The following is a 20,930-nucleotide window of genomic DNA, read 5'->3' on the forward strand; positions in this document are numbered from 1 at the left end:
TTTTTTACATGACATCAAATAAGACCATCATCGATTGGTCTGCTGTGACGTATCTTCTTCCACCCATCGCGTTTGGTGGCCGTGGGTCAAGCACTACACAGGAACTAATGCTCATATGATGCATTGAAAAGCACATCTGCCGTTGCAAGGCAAAGAGACGTATCTCCGAGTTTTTACGGTCATAAAGCTGCTCAGAAAGACAAAAAGGGTGTTTCTGCCATCTTGTAGGGTCAAGTATGCAAAAGCAAGGGCAAAAATGCACTATTATGACCGTGTTTACATGGCCAATCCTGATATACCGTTTTTGGGACGCTTAAACGCAAGGTTTCTTTTTAAATTAAGATGCAAAAATGTTTTGCCTTGCGGAAAGAGTCGTCATCCATGGAACAATCCGGCAGGCAAAAAGTCATATGTGTCAAAAAACCGTATCTTGGGGTTTCTCAATTGAATCGTGACGTGGATTTCGCAGGCAAAATGCTGTATCACTTAACCCTGTACATGCTTTCCATTGCGTGGGGGCAATAATGATTCGAGATATAAGTGAAAATAATGCTTTAGTGTTGAATTGAGAGATAAAAATCGCCGGGCCCGATGACCCGCACCTAACATGGCGCGGCCTGGCCTACCAGGAGTTTTGGGAAGTGATAAACACCGGATCTTGTGACCGTTCTCTTCATACAATGGTTCACCTTAGGTAAGATCACGTCCGGTGCTTGCGTTTGTTTGCACGTGGGACCCCGAATCCAAGCGGAATGCTGCATTTCGGGCGTGGGGTCCCTTAGTGCATGGGTCTGAAAATGTCGCCAGACTGCCAGCTCCAGCGGAAGCTGTAGGGTTAACTGAAAGAATGCCTCATACTTCTCGAATGTATTGCCAACAGATGCAAACATGAAGCAAGTGCAATGACACCGCAGACAACCTGAGGACCAAAAAATGTATCACTCACTGCCATTGACCCTCATCACCTTTCTGCCATTAGACCCCAGAATGCGGCATCAAACGGAACCGCCTTCGCATATTTTCACACGTGTTCCGGTCCTGAAAGGAACACCTAACTGATGCTAATGGAAAAGTCTGGTAACAAGCGGTGTTACAGAAAAAAGACAGACTGGCTTGTCATTGCCGTTCTTAAAGCCTTAAGTTGTCAGGAAAAATATTTTCCGTACGGCAACAGCTTCGATGGCAACCTGGTGCTGCCACCGAAGGACCAATCTTCTTTTGTTCTCTTCTTGTTCATCTCGTGATTTCGACCCGCCGGCCCGATCCGTTTCGTAGCGACGGTACCACTCACGTCTAGCCGACCACGACAGTGATTTTACTGCAGTATCGATCCCTTCTCCCACATTTTCCGGAACTCTCCGACCACACTTCAGCTGGCAGGTACCCTCTTTGCAGCCCACTGGCGCTGACAGGAGCAGGTGCTTAGTTTTGAAGCCCTCAATTTTGTTTTGAGGAGTTCGTGCTCGTTGTCTTTTTTAACTTTCGTATGGCCAGCGTCCCGGTCTTGCAGGTCTAGGCCAAAGTCGGGGGCTTGCAGGTCCGGGAGGCCAGCGACCAGGGCTTGCATGTCTGCGAGGCCAGCATCCGGGTCTTGCAGGTCTAGGCCAGTGTCGGGGGCTTGCACGTCCAGGCCAGCGTCTTGGGGTTGCAGGTCTAGGAAGTTAGTTTCCATGGCTTTCATGTCTAGGAGGTTAGTGTCCTGTTCGGTATGGAATGGTTCTGAGCGCAATGACGCATGCGGACTGGAAGTGATGGCGGGACAGAATTGGGGAGCTTCGTTATGATGTGTGTTTGACGCAGAGATGGGAGCGCTCTGGCTGTCACTGGTGTTGTTTATGGCAGAAAAATTGACCGAAGGATTGCTATCAAACAATACTGACATGCTACGAGTAAACCAGGACAGCTCACTCGAACCATTGGGGGTGTCTGACGTAGTGCACACTTCAGAGCCCCGCGCAGTCGCTGTACCAGTTGCTGACAGAGTAACCTCGGCGACCGCTAGAGTGACGGCGGCAGTACCCGGCAGGGTGGCGGCGGCGGTACCTTGCAGGGTGGCGGCGGTATCCGGCAGGGTGGCGGCGGTATTCGGCAGGGTGGAGACGGCGATACCTGGCAGAGTGGCGGCGGCAGTATCCGGCAGGGTGGCGGTGGTAACTGGTAGAGTGGTGGTGGTATCCGGCGGGGTGGAGGCGGCGGTATCCGGCAGGGTGGCGGCGGTATTCGGCAGGGGTGGAGACGGCGGTACCTGGCAGAGTGGCGGCGGCAGTACAGGCAGGGGGTGGCGTGGGTAACTGGTAGAGTGGTGGTGGGTATCCGGCGGGGGTGGAGGCGGCCGGTATCCCGGCAGGGTGGCGGCGGTATCCGGCAGGGTGGAGGCGGTATCCGGCAGGGTGGAGGCGGCGGTATCCGGCAGAGTGGCGGCGGTATTCGGCAGGGTGGCGGACGGTATCCGGAAGGAGTGGGCGGCGATAGCAGGTGCGCGGTGGACCGGCAGAGTGGGCGCGTATCCGGCAGGGGTGACGGCGGTAGCGGCAGATGCGGGTGTGGTTTCAGAAGTGGCGGCGGTAACTGGCGAGTGGGGCAGTCGCAGGGGAAGGGGCGTAACTGGTAGAGTGGCGGCGGTAACTGACAGAGTGACGGCAGTATCCGGCAGGGTGGAGGCGGCAGTAACTGGCAGAGTGGCGGCGGTATCCGGCAGTGGCGGCAGTATCCGGCAGAATGACGGCGGTAACTGGCAGAGCGGAGGCGGTATCCGGCAGAGTGGCGGCGGTATCCGGCAGAGTGGCGGCGGTAACTGATGGGGTGGCGGCGGCGGTAACTGGCAGAGTGGCGGCGTTGGCAACCGATAGCGGGGTTACGCTCGTACCTGGTGGATTGCTGGCTCCGGTACGCGATAGTGGGGTTATAGAAGCCAGAAGGGTGGCCACAGTAGACAGGGTGGCAGCAGTGCCCGTTGGAGGGGCCCCGGTAGGCATGCAGGTTGGGACGAGCTGCGTTTACGCATCAGGGATATCTGAAATGCGAAAACACCAGATGTTCAGGGCTGGATGCTGGTTGACCTCATCCAATAAGTGAACACGAGAGGTTGGGAACATTTGGCCGGTCGGGGGTGGAACACAGACAAACACTACGGAACAGTGGTGTGCGAGCTTTTCAAGAACTGTTCTCAAACATCAAATCTTGGATGTGAGAAAATTTGTGCCAGTTTTAAAAGCTGCACAACAATCCATTCATGCCATAACACGACCAAAACAAGTAGAGTAATTCGTGTAGTGCGACTTGAAGCATGTTCAAGAATCGCATAGTTTAATACGCGCCAGCCTAACCAAGATGTCGTGGGTTCTATTTCCCCCTTATTGGCTCTCAGCAATGGACAAAATATATTGTATCTCATACATAATTCGATATATGTGTACTTTGGCCTCTCCACAAATGGACATGCTGAAGGTAAGCGGCATGCTTTGCAAAAGTAACAAAACTCTGTACGGAATGCCACTCGTGGCTAGTTCATTGTGGATGTGGAACGAAATAAACTACCTAGAAATATGTTAAACGAGCGGGTTTACATTAACCAAACGAATTGGGTCATTACTATAAACGCGGATACATTGAACCAGATGCAGATAACATTTCCTCAAGAAAATGTTAGAAACACCAAACGCTGCGTTCCGCGTCGCGTATTTTTCCAAGTAACCGTATGGCAGCCATGTGCAAGAGCTGATTACCGAAAGCCAGGGCAAGTTGAAGACTGAAGGACTTATGCATATAGCGAAAGCGCGAGACCTTGGGGGGGGGGGCAATGAGGACGAGGACTGAGCCCCCAACCTTCCGAAAATGTAGCATTGGGCGTACGGGCATTTACTGAAAAAGTGACTATGAGTGGTTGTCGCCCCCCACCCCCAACTTGGGAGGAATTCCGCTGCCCCTGGCAGGCAGGCTTGGTGCGAATGCAAATGTATCTTCAGCATGGAAAGACTGATGGGTGAATATTAGACAGAATGCTTGTTGGGGGAATAGTTTTGGCCGTGACTTACCGAATGCCAGACGGCGCTTCTTCTTTGCTGCAATCGTTCCCGGTCCCGTATTTACCGCCGTGCCTCAGTCGCACTCTGCCTCCAACCTCCAGCGTTGACCCAGGCATTAGTCGTAGGTCATAAATAGCAACATAGTGTCATTCCCCGAAATATGTGTCATTCTAATCTCATACTCCAACCATTCGTCGTTTTTCCTCTTCTTTTCGTCCAGGGTTGGTTCACTTAGGTCAAATTGGGTAAAATTGAAACGATTAAATTCTGGTTAAAACTCAATCAGACAACTAGTAGCCAAGTTGTTCCGTCGTACGCGGGCCAGCCGAATCTGGCTATAAGTCAGGTTTAGGAACGAGGAGTAGGTAGTTCATGTGATGGAGCAGAGGCGTAGCCAGGATTTTTACGGCGCGGGGGTGAGACGATGTTCAGCGATAAATCATCACGGTGATGTTAACCTTGGGTGAGGAACCATCTTCGCTACTGACAGAAACATCCAGACCTCGGGGATCCCAGCTTGGGCCCCCTGTTTCCCCTCCCCCCCCTCCGGATGCCTGGCTGCGTCTCTGTAACTATTCACGTGCAACCGGCGGCACGCGCAATCGCCACGTAGACTTAGTACTGGTTCTGAGAATGCATGTTTTTTGCGACGGAAAATGCATTGGTATCGAGAGCGTTTTTGGCAGGCAAAAAGCCGTACTGTCTCATTTTGTTCAGATACGGCTTTTTGCCTGACGGAAGACTTATCTTGCGGACCAACGCACAGCGAACAAAAAGCCGTATGTGCCCTTTGCAGTAGATACGGCTTTTTGTCTGGCTGAAATCGTATTTGTGGCCCTTTCGCCTGCCGTACATCATTGCCAGTTGGCGCGATGCGGTTTTTCTGACGGATAATATACACCTATAATTCGAAAGACAAAAGGTGCGTAAGTATATGCTTACTACCATCAGAGGCGTCTTCGCGAAAGCTTCGAAATTATACCAAAACGAAAAATCGATAATAATCGAGTTACGGCTTTTCGCCTCGTGACGGCAGGACATCCGCGTGATCCGTCTGAAATCAAACCAACAAACCAACGGACATGTTCGATTGACGCGGGCCAACAAGGTGACGTTTCTGGGACGTCATATGCAGTGGCCATGTCTTTAGTTGTCTCCCGGATGGTACGCTGGTTCATGAAGCTTTGTAGTGGGATTTCCTGGCGGTTTGGAAACCGCGGCTATTGTTCCAACTATTGATTTTTTCCAATGGTAGTGTGAACTAGTGGACGAGCTTCGGCTGCACAGCGGAAGCGTCGATAAACTGAATTTGGGGAAGTGTCAAATATCAAACAGCCTAGGTGTGCTTGTACCACAGGGCACTCGCCCGTTCTCTCCCCCACTCCAAGGCAGCACCAACTCATTCGAGTAATAAGTGAATCGCATGAAAATGTCCAAAAACAGAGCCACCATACCGTATCTTCACTCAGGTGCGCAAACACAAATGATTTAAAAATATGTATGTCCATACATCACATCGTCAAACCACATCACAAGTATTCCACATGTCTTCAGCACCCTCGACAGCACCCAGTGGTCGTCGCTGACGACCGAAAGACATTCCGAGACGTGTGCAGCCCTGCCTTCCCGCACGCAAGCCGGCGCTGCGGGCCTGCCCTGGTGGCGATCAGCAGGTGAACAGCGTCACACAACACGGCGCGCTGACCTCGGCGGAGCGACCATCCTGGCGCACACCGGGAGCCGGCCAGCCCCTCCCCCCCTTCCCCCGCCCGCCGGACACCAGCGCGCGCGACCAGCGAAGCTGGTGCTCAGCGGGGCTGCCGGCGCCCTGCTCAGGGCCGGTCAACGTTGCAGACATCTGTCATGCTGGGTGCAGAGGTGAGCCACCACAACGGCGGCTCCGTGCGTCCCGTCAGTCTCGTGCTCGACGCGGCCCAGGCCCGAGGGAGGGAGAGAGCAACGGCTGCTCCCGTCCGCTTCACAATCGACACGCGATATGCAGAGAGCAGACTGTCCGCAAACTACCGGCAGTACGTGTGATCGTAGAGCATCGCACAGCTGCTAGGAACACCAATAAATAACGTCAACAATGTCGCTAGTGGTCCCCCCGGTGGGCTCGGCAAAAATATAGTTTCCTCCCTGGAGCGGCGCACTCATCTGTACACAACGACCGGCTACATGCTACTTCTTCGACAAACATATACACTGTCTCTGACAGCCCGCCAGTCAACATCATAACGACCCACGGCCGCCAAAGTGGACACACAGTAGGTGCACACGGCGGGGCTCCTGCAAGCGGCGCCGTCGTTGGCGGCTCACAGAGCTCCCTCCCCCCCCCCCCCTCCTCACCCCCCGTTACTGGCTGTGATGACTGCGTCATGATCTGGCGAGCCTCCCACGCCCCGGCTGCTCCCTCCCTGGCGGTCCTCCGCGGCAGTGAGACGGTGTCCGATTCGGTAACGGCGGTCCCTAGCACGGACCGGCTCTGCCGGCGCTCCCACGGCCGCGGGGAGACACGCGGTCTCGGCGCAACGGCCATCAACGGCATGTCACGAACGCACCAACGGCGCACCGGCCATCGATGGCATGTCATAAACGTGCCAACGGTGCACCGGCGGCGGCCATCAACGGCATGTCACAAACGTGCCAACGGTGCACCGGCGGCGGCCATCAACGGCATGTCACAAACGTGCCAACGGTGCACCGGCGGCGGCCATCAACGGCATGTCACAAACGTGCCAACGGTGCACCGGCGGCGGCCATCAACGGCATGTCACAAACGCGCCAACGGCGCACCGGCCTCAATGGCGCATCAACGGCATGTCACGAACGCGCTAACACGAGTGCCACATAATCGGAACAGGACACGTCAAGGACGAACACACAATCTGCTGCTCAACACGCACATCAAACAAATCTTTATAACACCGCCAAGTGCACAGAAAGTGCACATGCGTCATTTCCGAACGCGTAATTTGAGAACTGCGTCCTATTTCAGTCTTGCCGTCGTACGGCACCATAGCCAAAAGGTGCCTATCGTTACCTATCACAAGCCGGGACCGGCGCGGATGCACGTTTTGGTGCGCGATGCAGGGAGGCTCCCAAACTCGCGAGCCTGATACTGGACGTCACCGGGCAAAACAGCCGCCTACTACCGCCAGCGCCACGACCCATCTCTTGTGCAGCCTCGCCACACCCAAACTACAATACACAGGCGAATCCCCTCAGTCATCCCGCCGTCCAATCTGGTGGTCGGACAGCCTTCTCCGACAGGCGCATGCGGAACATTTCCGAGGTGCTGCGGGGTGAGGGCAGAGGTGAGGGGGGGGGGGGGCGCACATAGTTACTTCTGCGGGCGCTTCTCGCGCGCACTCACATTGGCTGAGCGAACCGGCTATTTCAAATGTGAATTAACACGTCACTTACAGGAAAGTTGCTTTTCTTTTTCTACTTCTTCTGACTTTTGCACTGATTTTTTTTTTGCACTGTTCTAAGGCAGTCATTGCTCTAAACTGCTCCGTACTCGCCTGGGTACAGATATATGCCAATGTTTCAGGAATGTCATTAAAGTAAAACGTTCCGTCAATAGGTACACCTCATGGGATGCAACCTGTTCAGAAGCAATGCTTGGGCTTTCCATTTCACCGACTGCCTGGACCGTTTCGAGGCGAGACGCCTCCAACATGTATCATGCGGAATGCGGTGATGGTGTGGCCGGGATCCGAACCCCAGACCAAGAGGTCCAGAGTCGAGCACCCTAACCACTACACCACCACCGCCACTCTATTTAATGCAAAACACCTGCGCCACAATGGAAAAGACGAATCGGGGTGAATGGGGGCGGGTGGGGGGATGAAAATCGCGTCAGGTACACACATACACCATCCCGGGAGGCCACCACCAGCGGCGCCGGCCGGCCAGCGGCGCTCATCAGCCGTCGGTGGGCTGCGTCTGCATCAGCGCGTCCACATCCTGGCACGTGCCCTCCAGCCGCACCAGGTGCCGCCAGCCGGAGCTCTTCAGCCACAGCTTCAGCTGGCCCGAGAAGGCGCCCGCCTGCTCGGGGCAGAAGTAGACGTACATCTGGACGTAGCGCTGCGAGGGTGCCATCATGTGTCCCTCGGTGAGGTCGGTCAGGCTCGACTCATTGGGACCGGCCACCACCTTGAACGGGCCCGACACCCGGTACTCCACCTGGCGGCAGGGCACGCAGGGTCAGCCGTGGCACGCGGGGTCAGTCGGGGCACGCGGGGTCAGCCAGGGCACGCGAAGTCAGGCGGAAGTCACGAGGTCAGGCGAGAGACACGGAATCGGGAGAGAGACACAGGGTCAAGCGGGAGACACGGGGTCAGGCAGGTGGTGCTGTCCGCTGCAACACAGGCAACAGGCCTACACGCACCCCGGGTTAGACTCCCGGCACAGCCAGGAACTCGGCAGACGCCCAGTGGTTCCCACGAAAACTGGACGGTGGAGGACGAGGGGCTTTACTTATCTCGTCTTGGACATAGAATGACGGCTGAACCTGAACCAAAATGCGTCAACTGGCATGCACGCTATTACGCGAAAGCACACGGGAACGCGCACGGAAGGCAAGGACAGGGGGGGGGGGGGGGAATACGCACCGGCAACTCATCCCTCATCTTGTTGGTGATCTCGAGCTTGTGGCAGATGGACCAGTGCCGGAAGAAGAGGTAGTCCTCGGAGACGTGCAGCGGCGCCGTCAGCAGGTCAGACTCGTCCTCGCCCTCGTCCAGCACGCTGCCGCGGCCCGACACCTGCACTGGCAGCGTGTACACCACCATCGGCATCCCCCTGCGGGGGAGATACGGGCCTCAGCACGCGCACCGACAGCTCGTGCACCACCACCAGCGTCCAGGGGCACAGCGCAGGGATCGCTGCCAGCTGCGTCACGATCGCGCTCCGGTGCCGCATACTGACCCCGTCCATACATCCTCCTCGTGCCGCATACTGACTCCGTCCATACATCCTCCCCGTGCCGCATACTGACCCCGTCCATACATCCTCCCCGTGCCGCATACTGACTCCATCCATACATCCTCCCAGTGCCGCATACTGACCCCGTCCATACATCCTCCTCGTGCCGCATACTGACCCCGTCCATACATCCTCCTCGTGCCGCATGCTGACCCCGTCCATACATCCTCCCCGTGCCGCATACTGACCCCGTCCATACATCCCCCGGTGCCGCATACTGACTCCATCCATACATCCTCCCAGTGCCGCATACTGACTCCGTCCATACATCCTCCCCGGTGCCGCATACCGACTCCGTCCACACATCCTCCCGCCTCACCCACGCGGCGACCGGTATACACTCAGTGAAACAAGCCTTGATCTGGTGCTCGCCGGCAGCGTGGTCTTACAGCGAGCAGACACTCTGCTCCCGACACCCCAGCACTTCATCAGGGCTGGCCGAGAGCTCCGGCGTCCCCGCTGGCACACCGGCCCCAGCCGGCACTCCGGCGCTTCCACTGGCACTCCGGCACCCCAGCCATCACTCCGCCGGCACAGTCGGAGCTCCGCCGCCACTCCGCCCCCCCCCCCCCCCCCCCCCGCCGGCTGTCACTCACGGCGTCTCCTTGGCCGGCTTGCACAGGAGCTGGAACAGCTGCGTCAGCTGTCCCGGGTAGGGCGGGCTGAACGTCACCTGCAGGGTCAGCGTCTGACCCGGCTTGATGACGTCATCCTTGGGTCGCATCTTGAACACGTCGTAGCCGCACTTGACCATGCAGTTGACACCCTGCGGACAGCACGGCGGCGTCATGCAGGTCAGGCAGCCAGTACAAACCGCTCGCCGGCTGGCACCGCTGGTCATTCGGAGCATGTGCTGAGGTCGACGACACAGGTGGCGACTGTGCGGGGCGGCAACGGCGGGTCCCGAGCAACAGCCTCGATGGCTGCTCCCGGCATCGACCAGGATATGGCACCTCTGGACGGCCGCGCCACCGCCATCGGTGTCAGTCATGTCCTGCCGATGGCGACGCTGGAAATATAACGCGTGCACAACACACAAGCGTTCGCGGATACAGCGTCATCGCCATGGACGTGTGCTGGACTCGACATCGGGTCGGAGTCGATCTCGGATCGAAACCTAGTGAGCCACGATGGAGTCGGTTCAGTTGGGTCTGTACTGTAAATCGGAGTCGGAGTTGAGCCAACCGCGTCGCTGGGGTCATCGATGTGCCGACTCAATCTAAGTGTAAAGAACATTGAATTCCTTCATCCTGGCTGTTTAAATGTACATCAAATGAAAGATTCAATGTTTTCTGGCCTTGCCGTCAACAGAACATAGCCAAATGCGAGCTTTTTGCACTCAACCAAACGGTCGCGTACTAAAATGTTATCAGCAGAATCGATTCCGCAATCCACCTACACCTCGTGTGGTTGGAATCGCGGCCGACTCAGCATCAGGTTACGCTACTGGAGTTCAAAGGCCGGAATCGACCCCGTGTGTCGTCAGCGACAGTTGAAGTCGATTCCACCGCCGAGCGACATCAAGCAAAGGCCGACACCCGCAAAGTCCAGACCATCTGACACACAACACCGGGCAGACCACCGCAAGAGCCCGCCCGCCGCGACCGGACGGCACCGGACGACGAGGCAGCCCTCGAGCAGCCCCGGACATCAGCGCAGATGCTGGGCGCACGCCACAGCAGCGGGGATCAGAGCGCCGCCCGCCGCGACCGGACGCCGGCGCCACCTGCCGTCCGTCCACCGGTGCAGCCGAGACCGGCAGGCGGCGCTGGCGCCAACCACGGCGCCGACACAGGCGGTCTCGTTTGGTCGCCGTAGCCGTGGCAGTGGCGCTTTTTCTCGCCAGCCGCGTGAATGAGACCCGCTCGCCAGATATTGATCAAAACCGGCTGAGCAGCCGTCTCGCGGCGACGCCCGGCCGCCTCTCCACACCGGCCAGTGGGCACACGGTGCGCTCCGCCGCGGCCTCGGCCCAGCTGAGAGGCCGCGGCAGAGCACGGCCGCACGGCTGAGAGGTCAGAGCGCACGTCTGCCCGCGGCTGAGACCGCAGCGCTCCGCCGCGGCCTCGGCCCAGCTGAGAGTCCGCAGCAGAGCACGGTCGCACGGCTGAGAGGTCAGAGCGCACGCCTGCCCGCGGCTGGGACCGCGCTGCACAGCCGAGACCACACAGCCGCCGGTCTCCGACAGATCTGAGATCAGAGCGCACGTCTGCCCGCGGCCGAGAACGCGCCGCTCAACCGAGACCACACAGACGCCGGTCTCCGGAAGATCTGAGATCAGAGTGCATGTCTACCCGCAGCTGAGAACGCGCCGCTCAGTGGAGATCACACAACCGTCGGTCTCCGAAAGACCTGAGATCAGAGAACACGTCTGCCCGCGGCTGAGACCGCGCTGCACAGCCGAGACCACATAGCCGCCCATCTCCAACAGATCTGAGATCAGAGCGCACGTCTGCCCGCGGCTGACACCGCAGCGCTCAGCCGAGACCACACAGCCGCCGGTCTCCGACAGATCTGAGATCAGAGCGCAGTCTGCCCGCGGCTGAGAACGCGCCGCTCAGTGGAGACCACACAACCGTCGGTCTCCGACAGCACACCAGTCAAACCCACACAGAACAAATCGCGCCACCGGCACCAACACATCACGGCAACACCCAGGAGCGGCGCGCGTGCCCGCACTCTGGCTTCCACCGCGCCCAGGCAGCCAGGTGGACTAGTGTCTCTGCCAAGCCCGCTGTACACCAGCATGTAGCCCACACAGCTGCCCGCCCGGCCAGACCCAGCTGGGCGTCGCTCTCACCGTGATGAGGTAGGGCATGCTGTAGCCGAACATGTTCCACTTGATGAGCTCGCCGCTCAGGTTGGTCAGCTGGACGGACAGGGCGCGCGGCACACCGAGCGGCGTGCGCGGGAACATCAGGTGATTGGTGGAGATGCGCAGCTTGGCCTGGCCGCGCTCGCTGATGACTTGCTGCAGGCCGGGCGGCCGCGGCCACCAGGCCGAGTCGCCGGCCGGCGGCGCCGGCCGGCCCGCCGCCGGCGACGACGGCGACGGCGTCCGCTTGGTCAGCTCCAGCGGCGTCTGCAGCGGCCGGCCGGGCGGTCACGACAGGCGCACCACGCACCACGGCAGACGTACCACACGTCATGACTGGCGGACCAAACGTCATGACAGGCGGACCAACTTCACGACGGGCAAACCACACGTCACGACAGGAGAATCACACGCCACGACAGGCGGACCACACGCCACGACAGGAGGACGAAATGTCCCCGCAGACGGACCGAATGTCACCGGACGGACCGAATGTCACCGGACGGACCGAATGCCACCGGACGGACCGAATGTCACCAGACAGGCCGAATGTCACTGGACGGACCGAATGTCACCAGACAGGCCGAATGTCACCAAATGGAGCACACGCCGCGAATGGACCCGGAGCGGAAGTCAGGTGGCGACAAATACTCCGCGCGCCGATCCCACACGCGTTACGGGCGGGGTCACACTACAACTTGTGCGCCTGCTAGACATCACGCGACACAGAGGACTTGAACGGAGGCCGCGCACCGAAGGAAACTAAATCACATGATAAATATTTTCCTGGTTTAGTTCACGAAAAGCTGCGGCCTACTGCAATTATTTACTTTGTATCCTATTTTTTCTGAGACATTTCCTCGCGCGCCGACTCCTTTCCCGCTCCCGTAATTCTGTAAGGTTTCGACCACAAAATGAATCCTAAGGGGGTGCTTACCGCACGCTAGGGCTTCATTTTCGCAATATTGTAGTCTATAGAGCTAGGGGTGGATACTAAGCCAAAAGTACCTTCCTTACGGCGCAATTTTGACTTCAGCCTCAATGTCAACTAAACACAACAGGTCGCACAAGTCTAAATAAATCCACAAAGCCAAAGTAAATCCAAAAGATGTCGCTAATCCGAAAGAAGGAATAATTCACATCTTCGGAGTTTGCCTGGGTTCAGAAGCTGCTTTTCTGCTCGTATGTCAGTTTTTTGCGATAAAAATTGAGCTGATGCAGATTGCCTGTTAGCCTGAGTATCTTCGCCAGCCCGTCACGCGACACGACAGTCACACACACACCGATGCGGCCCCCGGTGGACGTGGCGCAGCAGCGCACACCCCAGCGCGGGTCTCTCTGCACGAGACGCGCACTGCCAACGCCGCAGCCTAAACAGGGCGACCGTCGTCAACCGGCACACAACACGACAGAGCACCGCTTCAGACGTGGAACAGAGCTGGACACTGATCCGGACGTCTGGCGACGAGGTTTTCGGCCGCGCACGTCCGGCACCACCAGCCACGCACGTCCGGCACCGCCGGCCGCGCACGTCCGGCACCACTGGCCGCGCACGTCCGGCACCACCGGCCGCGCACGTCCGGCACCACTGGCCGCGCACGTCCGACACCACCGGCCGCGCACGTCCGGCACCACCGGCCGCGCACGTCCGGCACCACCGGCTAGTGGAAACATGGAGCAGCGATCAGCACTCGGTACGCCACGCTTGGATACGGACACCACTCACACCGCTACCCCACGGACATTCTGGCGCGCCAGACGAACACGCGCGCTAGCAACGTTCGGTAAGATATCGTGCGTTGGCTGGCGGTGACCAAAACACCCGTTAATACCCGAGCGGCCCGGGGGCGATCAATGATTGGCTGGTAAATACTAATGCCCAGTCTCTAATCAGCCTGAGTTAAATAGGGCAGCAACTCGGAAGCTCGTAACGCCAGCGAGTCGTGAGCAGAGGGCGAGCCCACGAGGCGACACACGACACTGGTCACTGGGCGGGTCGACCTTCACTGACACGCCTCCAAAGGCGTCTGCTAGTTGCCGAGTCGCGGGTCCGGAGAGTCCACAACGTGCGTCGAATAGTCAATGCCACACGTTTATCTCACCTCGACGGCAGAGTCGACGAGCCGCCCTCCCTTTCCCCGCTCCGACAGTCAGCGATCACGGTCTGCCAGAGGGATGTCCGCCTTCCCCCTTGAGCTGCCCCCCTTGAGTTTCTTACCCCCCCCCCCCTTGAGATGTCCGCCCGGCCCCGCTCACCGTCTGGCGGTGAGGCGACTCCGCCGGCCTGCCCGGCTGACCGGGCGCCCGGTACACGTCCGACGAGTTCCTGAAACTGAGACGCGCCGCTATTAGCGGCAGGATGGAGGCGCCGGAGCAACAGGAGGCGGCCACACGAGAGCGCACCACCTCCCGTGCCACCGCCGCTCGGGGCCCACCGCGGCGCAGATCCAGCCAACCAGACCAGCGCCCCGCCGCATCGACCCACGCTCCAGAACTAAGCGTACCCGCGTCCTGGCAATGGTCCACCTCAGACATCGCCGGTCACGCCCAGCTGGACATCCAGTAAACGCCATGTCAACGCTAAATAATGCGCTCAGTGGACGACTAGTGTATTGGTTCGCAGCTCGGTCACATAAAAATATCGCTGAATGCAATCGTGCTGACTGGGGCGCACTCGTAATTGATGAAACACGACGGATCCAATGCTTTGCAGACTCCCGAAATACAGGATTTTCATAGCTTAACTAAAAAGCCCGTCTCGTGCAGAGCAAGTTAACTTACTGGATTATTCATGCACGTTGCTAACAACCATCCCTCCAGTATAATTTACAGCCGTTAAGCGGATGGTCGAGATATATCAGCCGCCTTCAGGCCACCTTGCCCGGCGCGCTGTGCAGGTACACACCGGCACGGGCCCTGCCGGGACGACCGCACACCCAGCCAGTCAGCGCGCTCCGGGAAACTGACCTGGGGTCGTACGGGCTGGAGAAGTCGTGCGGCTTGGGCTCCGACGCCACGGAGAGCGGCCGCGCCGGCATGTCTGAAACGGGAGGCGAGCTCGTCCAACACGGCACCAGCAGCTCACAAATCACCCACAACTGGTACCTTGGCGGTGGACAATAGTCAGAGCGCCCAGCAATGAGTTGCGGGCAGGCCACCAGCACCAGTCATCTGACGCCGGCAAGCCGCAGTCAGCGCGCTTACATCGTGTTGCGCGCTACATCCCCGCCGTCCCCTTCCCATTCGGCATGGCACGCAACCATGAAAGCATTGCGAGCAGTCTCGACTCGACCAGCAGTCTCGAACTGGATGGAAGACGACCACGAGCCGGCGCGCGTCGACGACCGCCACTCACACTTGAGCGGCAGCTTCGTCTGCTTCATGCTGGAGAAGAAGAGCTCCTCCATGCGGGCGGCGGAGGCGCCGAGCGCGGCGGCGGCCTGGCCGTCGGGCGCCTCGCCGTCGTACGACGCCTGAAACGGGGCGGCACGGCGCGTCAGCGGGCCGGCGCGAGCTCAGCGGCGGCTGCACCAGCCCTGCGGAGGCGCAGGATCGGCGGCCACCCCGCCGCGCCCGGCCCAGTCCAGCACCGGCCGTCTGCCGACCGACCGCCGGCCTCGATCGGCCACGGTCGGCTCGCTGCCTGAAGGTCTCGACTGCACGAGTCACCCAGCTAATGGAACATGGCCAAAGCGACTCCCCCAATCCAGCTAATCCATTGCGATCTCAAAAAACCAGCCGCGCACTAAAACGTCACCGCTCCAGCGTTTCTGACAAGCACGTTCATCACCGAGTGCTTGAAAAGCGGCGTTTGGAACGCATGCTCCGATGATCTGCGTAGCAGAAGCCTGTTCAATGGGTTTACAGTCCCCTCTGTTGGTCAAAACCGACAGCCAAGCACCGTCCGTCGATAGCAGTTACATTATATACCGTACTTTCAGGCACACTCAATGCACTGCTTGTGACAGCCCATCCGTGAAGGCAGAGTGGCGGCCAGATCTACTCCACATAAATCCGGCGTCCAAGCCAGTCGCCACGCTTCGGCCGGCCCCGTCACCACTGGGGGACGAGCCAGCGCCGTCGCTGCGTGCAGCGGCGCACCCACCTGGAAGTTGATGGTGCGGAGGTTGGCGGGCGTGTGGTGCGACGGCCCCGCCCCTGGCGGCCGGCGCCGAAGCTCCTGGCGCAGCGTCTCGTCGCCGCTCAGCACCAGCACGGCGCCCACGTCCTGCGCGTGCGCCACGGGCGGCACGACGGCCGTCAGCTGGCGCGTGTCGCCCGGCCGCAGGATGAACTGGCTGGGGTGCACGGTGGCCTGGTGCGCCGGCAGCGGCCGCTCGCACGCCATGTCTGCAACGGACGCGGCGGCGCGCGCCCGCCCGTCAGACGCGCAAACATCCCCGGCGCAGGGGCATGGCGAGCCGATCACGAGCGGGCAGGGCTGAGGCTGACGCCGCTTCAGCAAAGCCCGGCGGAGCGCGCTCCGGCTCCGACTCACAGTCGTGACTCTGAGTCGGAGCCGCGACGCGCAGCGCCGAGTCAACGACGCACCGGGCCGCCTGTTCGTAGGGGCGGCGAGCGCGCGCCGTCTGACGACCACGCGCGCCGCTCGCCCCACCCGCCTCTCACGCACCGCCGGTGCACCTGAGCCGGACAACAGAATCGATACGCCTGAGCAAAAACGTGACCGATGCGTGAAACACATCGGTGTGCGATATGTGAGCGCTCTGGGTTTGGTGTCCGAGCGTAGTTTTTCCACGACGGATTGAGCCGAGGCGACTACCAGTACTGCGCGGCAGGAGCAGGTCCGTGGTATCGCCCCCCCCCCCCCCCCAGCCCCTGGACCCGCCTCTGTTACAATGGCTTAATCCACAGGTGTCACCATGCAGCAACTCACGACGTTCCTGGTAAGAGACTATAGGATTTCTGCCTCCAATTGCTGGAATGCTTTTCACGCAGTCCCGATGTTCGTAAAGCGAATAAGGCATAAATTCATCGGTGGCCTAGTGAAATCTTATGTTGCAGGGTGGAAAATAACTCAAATTTTACGTTTTCCGCCACCAACCGTAAAGTAAACAAGCACTGCCGGCATGCTGACAATAATTTTGACGTATGCCTTCGTCGAACCTCCCACCTTCGAACGCGTAACATATCAAAAAGATCGCATGAAAGTGGTGAAAGCTGAATACCAAGACGCAGTTCGGTTAACATCCTGGCGTGTCGCGAGCTCGAATAAGTGTGTTTTTTTTTTTAATCGGCTCTATGAACAGTGTTTAAGCTTTTGAATAAGATAAGGCATAGTTTATAATCGGCTACTACCATGCTTAGAGACACGGCTCTTTTATATCCAGAAGCATCCACAACAGCTCGGCAATGACCTGCCATGCGCAAAACCCCGGCACACGGCCGGCGCCAGTGGAAAACAACCACACCGAACTAAGGAGTCTGAAACCAATTACAAAGCAAGCTAGGTAACCTAATATTCAGAAGGCTCATAAGCTAGGGAAACTATCAGCCTACAGCCCGATAAAGCCAATCTCATGCACGTCATCTGTCACACTCCATCTGCCAAGGGGAGCATTACTGGTAACAATAACGGCCTGAGTTCCCACGAATACGGCACAAAAAGCTGACAACACGCGTTAATGTGACATTTTACGAACGAAGTCAAGCATACGTAAAGCACCGACCGCTTTTTCGCATCCGCACGAATTGGTATACAAATGACGCCTTCTTGTTTGTTTGCAAACATACACAGTGAAGTGACGCCTTCTTGTTTGCTCGCAAACATACATACACATGCACATACAAACATACACTTGACAGTGAAGGGCTCCTGATTAACTGATCATTTCAAAGCCCACAAGATTCGCGCAATCTCGGTTTCACAACTGTACACGGCGCATTTCCGCGGTGCGATTAGAAGATAAAGCACATCCTCCGCTTTCACCAAAATGACGCAACTTGAGGCATCAAATCTTGTGCGTAATAATATTCAAAATGGCGCGACATCGTCGCAAATGAACACGGGAGGAATGCCCACGACATGGAAATACCAAATATCTCGTCAACCACAAGACTTAACACTTATCGCAGATAACGACTGAAACGTGTCCTTTTTAGCCCCGTAGTGTGCCCATACCACCCAATGAATACTAGCAACTTTCCTCCAGTGACCGACAATGCACAAAACTGCGCTCCCAAGATTCACGGCGTTTTGATGCACGGACCACTGCACAATCTCTCAAACGTTCTCCCGACATTTATCTGAAATGTTCCGAAACCGCGAGCGGTAACGAACCGCTTGTCACGACGACACGTTGTCTGCGTGCCTTCATCGCAGCAGCGATGCTGGATTGTAGCACTCAACACACAGCCCCGACGCCACCGACCTCCAAAAGATCAGCTTACTCACATGGTGACCTGAAGCCCAAGAAGGGGAACTGCCTCTGCGCAGGCGAAGAGAAGGAATAGTACATGGCGGCTGGCTGAAGTTCACCCCGGCCCGGTGTCACTGGCACCACTGGCCCCCTGACCCCAGAAGCCGCGCACACCCCCTACCGCCAACGGGCGCGTCACCAGCCGACCAGTCCAGGGGTCGAGTGGGGGTGGGGGTGAGGGGATTACGGAGGGTATTACTCTCGGTTTATTTTTCAAGAACGCCATGTGCTAAATTCGAAGGTAACTTGTGAAGTGTCACTTTGTAACAATTGTAACTTGTGGTCACGCGTCTCCTGTTGGCGCCCCCCCCCCTCTCCTACCCTTGGCGCCGCCCCTGCATTCCGCGCGGCACGGGCTCGTCCCCCGCTCGCGGCGGCAGCCGTGCCCGCGGGGCGGCGGGGAGGGGGAAAGGGCCAGACCTGTTTGTCGTCTCTGATCCTGGGGGCAGGTACACCGTTATCCGGGGCCTGGGGATCTGCCCCTCCCCCGCACTCCCAGACGCGCCCCGGCACCTTCAGGGGTAGGCGTTAGGGACGGCAGGCGGTCGCCAAGAGTTCACTGTTTCCGGAAGGGCACAATTACAAGGCAGGCTAAATATGACACTTGGTCATTAGGCTACAAAGGGGAGCGACAGTAAGAGGCCCGGATGTGGCAATAACCAGACCTTGAATTCTAATCGTCTCAAAAAGGTGTAAGCACCCTCGAACGGGACTGGGTGTACCGGACATCGGCCGGTTTCAAAACAGAAATTTATGCCGTTAGGGTTAACGGAAAGTTTGCTTCAGTGAATGATGAAGTTCACACTAGTCATCACAATGAGCGCGGATGCTTGACAGAGACCCTGAATGACAATTTTTGACAGCTGGTGAGATACAAAAACGCGCCCGTCCTCGCGCGCCTCTCCCAGCTCGTGGTCGGGACGGGTGGCCCCTGGCGGAGGGAGCGGACACTGCTGGAAATGTGACGGAGTGCCGTGTGCCATTGTGCGCCATGACGGCCGGTGGCCGATTTTTTTGGACCGAGTTTGACGCGTGCAGCAGGACACAAGTACGCAATGAACCCAAACGTGGCTTAGTAAGTGGATTGAGACGAGTTGTCATGTCTCACGCCTGAAATGATCGTTCGGAGGACCCTGCTCATCTGGCGTGTTACGATGAACACAACGTTTCGGCCACTCCACTCTCCGACCGTCGGCAGGCGTAATTGAGCTCCGGGAAAGGGAGCTAACTGGCCGAGCCACTGTGTTCGTTCAAAGGACCAGACGAGGACGATGGTTCGAACAATTATTCCATCCGTGAACCCAACTGTGGTTATAAATATCGGCTACGTGCGGCCCAAATGAGCACACGGCTTGGTAAGACCTATTCTGGAGAAGTACGTAGCCTTTGACGGAACTCAGTACAGGTTTGACGAACGGTTTCGCTTGGGGATACCAGTAGCGTAATAGCTGACCTGAGTGTCTGGGAAACTAGAGGTACGGGGTTCGATTCCCCGCGATGCCCCCTCCCCCCTCGGACAGTAAGAGGCAGGTGACGCCATATAGCCTCAGCAATTGAGAGCAATGTAAAGCCCTGCAATAGTGGATCCCGACAAACCGCGATGACGAATTTAGACAAAATGATCGCGAAGGCGCTCCTATTTCTGAGGCGGGATAGAGTATGTTCGCAAAAACTTCGGTCCTCCAGTTCACACCACCCGAAGTCCGGGCGATCGGCACGTCCCAACGCCTTTTGTGATTCACGCGAGTATGAAAGTGTGGATTGAAGAAACACATTTCCTCTAGAAAATTATTTGTATGATAACATTTTTTGAATGATATTTTTGATATTTTTATTTTTATATGACATGATATATTATATTTTATATGATATATGATATTATTTTGTATGATATATACATGATATTTTGTATTATGATATATGATCTCATGATATTTTATGATATATATTTATATATTTTTCATTTTGTATGACAACATTTGCTGATTTCTTTTGAATGTAATGCCAAGTCACTTAAAAGTATAAATCCTTCGCACTGGACATTCGAGCTTGCAACTGTTTCGTAAACAAACGCCCAACGTCGAATGCGTCTCAATTCAAAGATGTTTGTCACGAGGAGCGTGACACGTCAAACAGAATCGCAGATGATCTACTGAACGCAAGCTCAAACGTCCGCTCACACGGCGTAACTATCAGCACGATCCCTTCCTGCCTTCCAAGGCTTGAAAGAAGAACTCGGTGCCACCAGATGAAAACGCGCACATTTTGATAGCTTGGACACGTCTCGTCAAACCATGCGAAAATATCTGAAGAACATCGACGGTTGGTTCGTCGCTACACTGCCCCCGTGCGCAGGCGCCCAATCAGCGACGAGCCGCCTAACTCGCAGACAGAAACAACGGAACAGGGCGTCGCGAGGCCAGGGGCAGACTGCCTACCGCACTGATGCGCTACGGCAATGAGTGAAAGACGGCTCGTAAACTGCCAGTGTCAAGCGTGTATCCGCCAGTGCGTCAGATGCCTGTGGGATCGGTGCGTCAGACGCCTGTGGGATCACAGCGTCAGATGCCGATACGTTATCAACAGCCCGGCCAACGGCCGGCGGTCGCGCCGGCGCGTGTCAGGGGCCGAGCGGAGAGAGGTCATCGCACAAAG

At 57.5% G+C, this 20,930-nt stretch overlaps 1 protein-coding gene across 1 annotated transcript; it reads right to left on the minus strand.

The window, feature by feature from the left end:
• Nucleotides 1-6,357: 6,357 nt before the first annotated feature.
• On the minus strand, nt 6,358-12,005 carry LOC119106226 (uncharacterized). The gene is made up of 4 exons (XM_037229832.1): nt 11,821-12,005; nt 9,617-9,786; nt 8,648-8,837; nt 6,358-8,219 (listed from the first exon to the last, which is right to left on the minus strand). Exons 1-4 carry the CDS (start codon nt 11,935-11,937, stop codon nt 7,956-7,958), a joined length of 741 nt encoding a protein of 246 aa, XP_037085727.1. The 5' UTR covers nt 11,938-12,005; the 3' UTR covers nt 6,358-7,955.
• Nucleotides 12,006-20,930: the final 8,925 nt, after the last annotated feature.

This window comes from Pollicipes pollicipes, unplaced genomic scaffold (assembly GCF_011947565.3).
Source record: "Pollicipes pollicipes isolate AB1234 unplaced genomic scaffold, Ppol_2.1 Scaffold_6138;HRSCAF=7277_pilon_pilon_pilon, whole genome shotgun sequence".
Classification (NCBI taxonomy): Eukaryota; Metazoa; Arthropoda; class Thecostraca; order Pollicipedomorpha; family Pollicipedidae; genus Pollicipes; species Pollicipes pollicipes.

What these genes read in the sequence shown, in the direction of transcription:
- LOC119106226 (XM_037229832.1), bottom strand. Translation starts at nt 11,937, where the DNA reads ATGTTCCCGCGCACGCCGCTCGGTGTGCCGCGCGCCCTGTCCGTCCAG. An exon ending in AAGCCGGCCAAGGAGACGCC is followed by an intron (nt 8,838 to 9,616) that starts GTGAGTGACAGC and finishes TCTCCCCCGCAG; the next exon opens with GGGGATGCCGATGGTGGTGT. An exon ending in AGATGAGGGATGAGTTGCCG is followed by an intron (nt 8,220 to 8,647) that starts GTGCGTATTCCC and finishes CCCTGCCGCCAG; the next exon opens with GTGGAGTACCGGGTGTCGGG.